A 9,841-nucleotide genomic window follows, 5' to 3' on the forward strand; every position below is an offset into this window, starting at 1 on the left:
AAGACCAAATTGGAAACGGTATTTAATAACTTGGCAAAAATGAAATCCGTCGATAAATCATTTACTACTTTCTGAGCTAATTAATGATTGTATTCTTGTCAGTGGCCGGTATGGAAATGACATTTCGACGATTTCGCTCCATTATTACATCCGTTCCATTATTGGTAAAATAATATATTATTTAAAATAATTTTATCTCATATATTTGATAGCAAGCTTTAATTTCTTTTCCTAGAACGAAAATCCAACATTAAACTGTTTCAATTTAACTAATAAAAATAAGGTAGAAATGTTTATAAACAAAAGTCTAATAATAAAATTTTTTCTAGTGGATTGGAAAAACTGTTTTTGAAATTAATTTAGTACTCCTTTCCTGATGTATTGATCAACGTCCACATTTTTGTTACGTTAGGGGATGACATGCTTTATTTTAGACGAAAATGCTTTTGTCTTAGATACCAATTTAGAAATAGCAGAGGTAACATTTTTCAAAATACTTTCATGCAATACTGCTTAGAAAACATATGTCGTACAATCCACGAATATGTTTATTTCCTTTACTTAACAAGATTGGAAAGTCCTTGGCCATCGTGGATAATCAATTGCTAGAAAGCTTAATTGCACACGATGTCTATACTAGGTGATTATATTAAACACAAATCCAATAGTGAGCAGTGGAAACAGTCAAATATAACAAAGATGACTTGAACTACTTCATCGAAATTCAAGAATTATCGAAAATATACAAAATGTACAGTATGCATGTTGTCAAAAATTGACGATATAATGATTGTTATATCCTTGTAGAAATATCATATGGGATTACCAAGGAGTATGTTCTAATGCTCAGACTTCCAATTCCGCCTCAAGGATTATGAATGTAAATAAGATTATCTAGTAATTTTACTATAGCAGGATACTTATCAGTATTTTCTTTCTATTATATTAACTCCTGGTAGCCGGTTATATCGGTTTTCAACTATTTCTCAATATTTACCACATCCTTCTTCAGGCATGTAAATCTTGACTTTGAAAATTTTGATCAAAGTCATCAATATGAACCATAATTAAAAGTTGCAAATCGCATTTACTTCCGAATATTTAATTTGGAATATTATATTTAATAATTGCAGCTTCTTGACAAATTTTAATATGGCGAGGTAGCTATTCAGGATGGCTCCGAAACGATTTTATTTCAATTCATTACTAAGATTACTTTGACTTTTTCGCAATTGATATACCATCTTAATTATTCCTTTTTTTGTGTAGCGTATTAACTTATCTTGGATCATTCCTCTATGGAAAAGGTAAAGTATAACTAAAATAATATAAGCATGATTTCATAAGAATATTATTAAAAGCTACACATATAGCAGATAACGCTACTTGAAAGTTAAGCTGGTAATTTTGATTTTACACTGCAGCATCTATTCATACACTTTAGATCTTATGCATGTTATGAACTTAATTAGACATTGCAGCAGATATATTGTCCGAAATAATTATAGTACATCATACCGTAGACCTGTCTTAATCAATTTAAGCAGCAATTAGTATCACGCTAGGAACACTTCCACTACTATCATATATAGCATTCAGTGATATATTTCAACTTTAAACAGAGGATGTAACTGCTATTTATCTTGACTAATTAGCTGATGGTGCTTATATCGACATTCGGCCGGATAATAGAAGTTGTATGTACATACGTCAATTTATTTTGGCTGGAACACATGCAACTAGTAGAATCGCCGGTAAGTTAGCCTAATTCGTTATTAAAACACATAGTAAACCAGCTAAACAATACCTACGTTAATAAATGTGATTTAAAGCCCTAAATTTGAATTGAAAAGTGATCAAATTTTTAGTGAGATGAATCATTTTAAATTTCTTAATTTATTCGGAAAAAATTGCATTCCTTTTTGGTTTTATTTAGGCAATATTACCTGCAATTCTGATAATAGCACGTAAGCTCTTAAATTTTCTATTGAAGTTAATTCAATCTTGTCAGCAAAGTCTAGATTTAGTAAATTTCATGAAGCATAAAAAATAATTAAATTTTATTTTCAGGAGAGCATTTTTTATCAGTCCAATTAACAACACTAACTTAAAGTTAGTCATAGTGGAAGAAAGCAAGTCTGAGCTGTGCAATAACAATAGCGTGGTTTATTCACCATCAACAGTTGATATCCTCTTATCATTCTCTAACTTTATAATTTAACAGTTATAGAGACGTCCATAGTAAATAAGAAGTTCTACCCTAAAATAATTGTATGGTTTTTTTTTCATTGTTCCTGACAACAGTTGATGTAGCCATTGAAGAGCTATAACAAGCATCAGGATTTGCCTTGAGCTGTTATGTAGTATTTGCTTTAAACTCATTATGATCAAAGAAACATCAAACCTGAGACACTCATATATGCAACTCGAAGAAGTAAAATCACCGAAGTTCATTCTTGAAAACTCGCAGTAAAAGTGTGAATATCACTTGTAGCATAAAATAGAAGTGCAAAAATCGATTTCAATCAAATATAAATGAGCTTTTCTAATAAAATAAAATTAAAGTAAATGCTTTTCTATACATATAGCTAGTTGAATTACCTTAAATAGGAATGCCAACCTCGCGCATGAGATGAAGCAAACGCGAAGGCGATTATTATGAAAAATTTATATAACAGTTAAAACCTACACTAGTTACTTTGGTAGATTTTATACTTAACTATCACTGTATTTAGGAATTTTATGATATAATGTTATACTATGTGTTTCATCATCAAAGTTGATAATTATTCTTAACAGTCTGTACCGACAGCAGAACAAATTAAAAATCGAACTTGTACAGAAGATGGAAATTATAGAAAAGGACCTGAATTCTGCTTTAAAAAGATTACTCCGGTAAGTGCGCTATATCGTTAGCGTATCTATTGTGTATCACTATTTAGATTAATACAGTACTAATAAGCGTATTGAAGCTTCATATTACTCTTAATTAGCATGGGAGACAAGAAATTGAACGCGTAGTTGAAGTTATTATAAAACTAATTACTTATTCGTAGTCCCTCCTTATTGTATTGAAAAACGGGGGCTATATCATGTACGTGCGCCGTTCAAACTTACAACCTAATGTAAAATACAAGTTTGTTTAACAGTGGATTCATTATTTTCAGCAGCATAATCCACAATTAACATGCAAAGCTAACAAATATAGAATAACACCTTTGTAAAATACTATAAACAATCAATCATGATTATTATTATGTGATCAGCGACAATCATAAGTTTGTAACATACTAAATTTCAGGTAATATCGAATTAACTTCAACACATGATAGCTCTCTTAAATATGCTATACTGACTTATGCTGTAGATAGTAATCCATCGGATTAAATGTGCAATCTAACAAATATAGCGTAATATATAATAGTATTTATTGACATAGCCTATGTTATATAACTATTTGTAAAACAATGACATACTATATTCGTTTCCAGATTATCAATAACTTACGCGAATTTCTAGTTTTAATTTATTGGTCAATTTTTGATTAGGTTCCAACAAAAGGATGTAGCTCTGCATTGGCCAACTTTAACAGGAACGATATTTTACTATGCTGTATTTTAGCAGTGTTATTGAATTTCATCGCTATGTAAAGCTATCAGTGTATGCTTGATAGATAATATTTTATATCAACTGCAGCAGGGCCATTTTTCTTTTGGCAGTTACATTTATACAATTTCCAAGTCAAACTAATGTGTACAGTATATGAGGTGGTATATTTGTTAAAAATTGTAGTGAAGATCATTTTACTTACGCATTATATTATTACTACAGTATTTACTGTTATCATTCAACACGACTGGGTAATGGTTGCCAGTTCAAGATTTAGATGGTCAATTTACAGTTCCTTTTTTTGCTATTTGTGATTGAATTTCAAAGATTCATTTTTTTATTGCTACAGTATAATAGAACAAACCTCAACATTGCATATTTAGTGTATTAACTAAACCGTGTCATTTTAGATTATCATGGATTGATTTCATGTCAATATTAGTATTAGTATAACTTTATTGTTCATGTTCTTAGAATATGCTTACATGGTATACTACTCATCTAAGTTATGGCGTTATTAGAGGAAAGTTGGAATTGGTAGATTGACTGGATTGCCTTTAGTAGGATGAATTTTTGATTGCTATCGTTTGTAATACCAAAAAATTGTTATTGATGGCAATTGAATAGTATGCACGACAGTAAAATAAAATATCCAAGTTGGCGGTGTGATTCTAATCGTACCCATATCTTATTCGTATCAACGTCAACGGGAAACTTACCCTCCTTAGTTTTTCAACCTGGATAGATATGCCGTGCTTGCTATCCATGATTGATGATCTATGCGTACCATCGTTAGTATTGAAGTATATAATTCATAGATATAACTACCCATAACAGAGTAGAAGATTATCATAAAATAATAACTTTATAGAACGCTGAAATTAGCGCCACACCTATGAATTACATATAGAGAAGTGGACTCTATTACAGCAGCATCGCACTCGCTGATGTCTCTATATTATTCATTCTAACCAAGGTGCGCCAATATACTTGATTTAGGCTACTTAACGAAATTCTAGGTCATAATATTGATAACAAAAACTAATTTCGTCCATGCAGTAATATTGTGGCACTGACTCACTTTCATTAAAGCACTGCTCTATACAGTATGCACATACTAGGCTATCTTTCGAGTAGTCCTTGGTAAGTACATTATCGCCGATTGTGTATCACCAAACTACCATGAAGATAGCTTTTCATTTCATAGCATACAGCACAGTATATCTCTATCCTGTCGTGCAGAGCAACGAAAGACTCACTGAGTGAGTTTTAAAGAGATACCTCATTTCTTTTTTTATGACACTACTGGACATTTTATACTCCGTATTTACTAACTACATACAGTACTGGAAAAATGAGTGTGTTACGTTTTGGAAACTCCTCTACTTTGTAATAAAAGTCCAACAGAATAAGTTACAGTTGTAGTGAGCTTATAATATAGAAACTTTATCAACATAGCTAAGGAAAAGTTTCATTTCGTCGCAGAGAGGGATGGCCAGTGCAGCGAAATAACCAGCAAAAATACATTAGTCGACTTAATGCAGCGCTTGTTTAGTGCCCATCCTTTTCAGTCCTGTGATCATCAACGAGCGAGGGTCTACTAGTAATCATGATCACAGGACTGTAGTGATCGATTTCTCTTCATTGATCAATCGATGATGATGATAGAGGATCCGATACTCTTCTATACTGTACCTTGTACAGAAATGGATGGTTGATAAAAACAATCTACCGTGTGAATATTGCAGTAGCAAGATAAAAATGGCTTAGCGTGTCCTACTGTCATTTCGCCAACGTCAGATACAATACACTACTTGAACGGTGCATCTCATCAGCGATGCCTACAGATAAAATTTCACCCCAAAAGTCAAGAAGTCATCACAGTGTCCAATAGCGAAATGTCCCCGTTGAAAAAAGAAGTTTTAATTCATTTTGATCTACTTTACTTTAGTAGTCCAATATGATGGACGGGGCCGGGAGGAGAAGACCTAGTTTGCATCGTTTGCAAAGGTCTGCTGCAGACTTTTTGAGGAGGCGGACAGACATTTGGACTCATTTCGACTATACTACTCCAGTTACAGTACATAGAGGGACTGTACAGTCTACAATGCATCGAATACAGTACAATGTACTGTAATACTGTACGGTACTGGCGGACAGACATATGGATTCATTTCGACTATAACACTATTACAGTAGTGGTGTAGTAGTGTACAGTGTACAGTACTGTCCAGTACAGTACATAGAGGGGTTGTACTGTACACTGTACAGTCTACAGTCTACTGTACAGTTTACAATGCATCACATACAGTACAATGTACTCATTTCGACTACGACACGACTACTGTAGCGGTGTACAGTACTGTACAGTACTGTACTGTACAGTGTACAGTGTACAGTAGAGTCCATGGGCTCCTCAATAGCAAGAGTCAAATGGCTACTGCACTGCGCACGTGCAAAAAATACGCTCATGACATCGCACATGCAGCCGCTAATCCCATACTCTAGACTGCTCGATATCCCATCTAGTAGCTCACGCCCATACCAATAGTATACAATCGATTTCCAAACATAACATGAAAAGAAATCATACTGTAGTAGGTGATCCAAATTGCAAGGAAAGACTTCCATTTTGCTCAGCAACGCCTTCCATTCCACAGCAAAATGATGTCAGAAAATAGAAGCAAGCCCAACTGGAGTAGTGATCCACGTAATACGGCTTGGAGTCAAGGTAATAATTTATGAAATGAGTAGATCCAACTGTTTCTCATGCCACATCAATACCATTCGGAGTGTAAGCTGCTGTACTCCATCTCCATGCCAATGCTAACTGCTTCAAAGTTGGAGGAGGACAAGATTGAACAAGATGGTCTGATCGATGGTGTTTGTTTTGCTAATGAAGAACTGTTGCCGTCATCCGATGGCAAAGATGCAATCGTTCAATTCATTTCAAGTCATCACTTGATATAGCCAGGAAGTAGCATTGACAACGAATGAGCTTGAATGCGACGGGGTCGTTTAACTTACATTATCATTATCAATAACAATTTGCATAACTATCCTTTGATGGGTCGACTAATCACAATCCGCCAATCTTGTGATTGCTCAATTGCTCATGCATGGCAGTTAAAGAATCATTTCCTACGTGGAAATGGTCACTTGCTCCATCATGTTACTCTCGGCCGCATGGAGTTGTTCGTATACTTTCAATCCATTCTTTAGTATAAAAATAATATTGCTCAACTAGGATACTTTTGCAATTGAATACTAGTGTAGAAATGTTGACTAATGTCGTTCCTTATTCTTACAATAGCTTCATTCATACTCTACGTAAACATCACTTGATGCTAATACCACAGAATCATCCACATTATACTGGAATGAGTGTAATATTTGCCTTATGCCTAGAGATGTGCTTGAGCCATTATTTGGCGATATACTATAGGAGCCTAATACGTTGATTTTAGTACGTACAGTGCAGTGCTCTAATGGAAAAGTAGCATGAGGGAAAGGCTACGTGTAAAATACTACCTGATTCAACTTTCAATATGTCCCTAGCGTTAAATGCAATATGCGCTGCACATCGGTACTGTATCTCTCTTTCACCTACGATAAATTTCTCTACTAAATATACGTAACCTTATCTCATGATGCTGCGAGTAGCATATTATACGAGTTACTCCTACTTTATCATTTCTGTTGGCTATTCATGATGTTATCGTATCCATCGTAGAACAAATAGATTGGGATAAACTTTGTTACTTCGGATAAAAATTTAAAATATTGATAACGAGCCTTATACCCTGAGTATTCTTATTTTTTAATATACTTATGATGTCTATTCTATACTATTTCTTTAGATACGAACAAATTTGGTTATCGAATGTTAAATAAAATGGGTTGGTCAGCTGGCAAAGGGTTAGGCATAAAAGAAGATGGTGATAGTGGCCATATCAAGATTAAAATAAAAAATAATAATTTAGGTAATAATAATAATAGCAACGAATGCTTCAAATTGGATAGAACAGCGATCAATCTATTTTCATCTATGAAATAAGATCAAAAAGTCTTGACAGCTTCTTTTCAAAGTACCAGTACAATAATTGACTACTTTCTTATGCTCTCTCGATATGTTCGTGCTGTACTGTATGTACTCGTACTTGCGTAGCTATAGCAGCCCAACTAGCCTTGCATAACAAATAGACAAAATTGCCAATGATATAGTCTATGAAGAGCATTTATTCGAATGCTGAAAGAACTCTACTTTTTCAGGGGTAGGTGCTAATGTCAACAATTGTTCGGATTGGACAAAACAGCAAGATGATTTCAGTGTTCTTCTTTCGAATCTAAATAATGTTCATGGCCAGACAACTACAGGTAAATAGCAAAATACTGTATAAATTCTGGCTTATCATATTTCAATATTTATTGCTATTGTACTGTTTCTTATACGAGAAATTGAAATTAACTTCGGTCAAGAGTGATGTTATATAGAGATGTTTGATATCATATTAAAGTACCGCACACTTCATATCGACACTGCCATAGATAACGATGAAGCTAACGAAACAGCTAACAACAGCATTTTTAGGATGGCTGAGCTCAATGGAAAGAAAGCCAAGTAAGAAACTTTCAATCCGAAATTTGAATGTTCTTTTTCCTATTTACACTACACTGATAATCGCTCATCTATTTAGGTATCATAAAGTTTTAAAATGCAAAGACGTACAAAATTATTCTAAAACTGATTTAACGTGTATATTTGGAAGAAGCCATAGCAGTCCAGAACTTTCGTCGGTTTGTGAATAATATACTTAAGCAATGAATGTAACAGTACATCTTGATATCGCATTATTGAAGTGATCAATCATCTACCATTCTGCCATGATATGAAGTACAACTTTAAATTTAAAAAAACTCTTTTTTTATTTATAGATGGCTAAATGTTCTAATCCATCAAAAGATTCAAATGATAAAAATTTTGGTGTCAAGACAATATCAAGTCAAATGAATTTAAAAGAGTATTTTGCTTCGAAAAGCCAAAATAAATTAGATGAGCCTAGAAAGAAAGCGAAACTGATCCCCTGTAAAGAAGAATCTGACGATTCGATTGATTCTAGAGCAGTTAGCTTTAAATTATATGATGACGAGGATACAAATGAATCAAATCAGTTCACTGATAAAAGAAACAGCAAGGATTGCGCGAATAGAAGTAAAATATCCTCAAAAAAGAAAAAACGAAAGGAGAAAAGGAAGAATAAAAAAATAAAAAAATCTTCCAAATAAATATCAAGTAGCAATTACTTTAACATATATATACAAGGCATCAGGAGTATTTTCGTTTTTTTCGCACATCAACAGTTATGTAACTAGAAAACTACTGATACAGCATTCATATTTGTAAATATTTTCATCATCCTATATATTGCTAAATCCAGCATCAAATGTGTTACAAATATTTTTAAATGCTACTATCGATACCAGAAATAAATCTATTTTTAAAAGTAATTTGCTAAAACTACTAGCGTTACTGACTACTTTGCCCAGCAATTTTGAAACATCTTGCCACAGCTTAAGTTTAGAGATCAAAGTTGTCGTAGAATTCATTTGCTTTGCATTAAGTTTTATCTACAATCGAACTTGCAAAGTAAATTAGCTAGGTACACAGGCTAGCTGTTTATAACATTCATGATAGATAGCTCTGTAAATTCGCTAAATTATTAGCATCAATTTGCTCATGGCCATCAAGGTTAGCTGTATCTTGCAACAGCTTACACATAAAATTAATATAATAGATAGATAATTTTAAGGTATCGATTTTAGATAGTTTAGTCTCGTAAGAGAAAGTTGGTAAGTGTTGGCGTAAAGTATCGAAAGCACTATTCATAACATTCATACGTCTCCTTTCGCGATTATTAGCTGCTTCACGTTGTTCACCGGTTGGAGGCTTACGTTTTCGTCTCCTCGCCATAGTTGGCGTTGTGGCCGATTTCTTGGCAGGTCTATTGCTAAAGATTGAGGAAGGAGGTTGTCGTGTGGAGGATATCCTTATTGCACGTTCGGTTAAGTCGCCTTGATCGGAATTGAAAGTTGTGGTAGGAGAAATGAAGTAAATGCTATCTAGATCAACAAAACTATTCTCAATCACGTGTGTTATAGTTGCAGCATTTGCTTGATTTAATTCCATATCGATTATATCGAAATCTAAGTTAGTATCAAATTGATCCGCCAT

At 33.5% G+C, this 9,841-nt stretch overlaps 3 protein-coding genes across 3 annotated transcripts; 2 read left to right on the forward strand and 1 right to left on the reverse strand.

Moving 5' to 3' along the window:
• Positions 1-110: 110 nt before the first annotated feature.
• TRIADDRAFT_56911 (uncharacterized protein) lies at positions 111-3,146 on the forward strand (the record flags this gene model as incomplete). Its single annotated transcript, XM_002112622.1, has 10 exons — positions 111-164; positions 236-283; positions 413-478; positions 570-640; positions 1,270-1,307; positions 1,656-1,754; positions 1,937-1,967; positions 2,071-2,164; positions 2,800-2,895; positions 3,057-3,146. The coding sequence occupies 10 exons, from the start codon at positions 111-113 to the stop codon at positions 3,144-3,146; spliced, it is 687 nt and encodes a 228-aa protein (XP_002112658.1).
• Positions 3,147-6,273: 3,127 nt separating this feature from the next.
• TRIADDRAFT_56912 (uncharacterized protein) lies at positions 6,274-8,895 on the forward strand (the record flags this gene model as incomplete). The annotated part of the gene is made up of 6 exons (XM_002112623.1): positions 6,274-6,340; positions 7,470-7,592; positions 7,882-7,986; positions 8,158-8,230; positions 8,307-8,406; positions 8,545-8,895. 6 exons carry the CDS (start codon positions 6,274-6,276, stop codon positions 8,893-8,895), a joined length of 819 nt encoding a protein of 272 aa, XP_002112659.1.
• Positions 8,896-9,295: 400 nt separating this feature from the next.
• On the reverse strand, positions 9,296-9,841 carry TRIADDRAFT_56913 (uncharacterized protein; the record flags this gene model as incomplete). Its single annotated transcript, XM_002113059.1, has 1 exon — positions 9,296-9,841. One exon carries the CDS (start codon positions 9,839-9,841, stop codon positions 9,296-9,298), a length of 546 nt encoding a protein of 181 aa, XP_002113095.1.

The sequence above is a fragment of the Trichoplax adhaerens genome, genomic scaffold (assembly GCF_000150275.1).
Source record: "Trichoplax adhaerens TRIADscaffold_5 genomic scaffold, whole genome shotgun sequence".
NCBI classification, from domain to species: domain Eukaryota; kingdom Metazoa; phylum Placozoa; class Uniplacotomia; order Trichoplacea; family Trichoplacidae; genus Trichoplax; species Trichoplax adhaerens.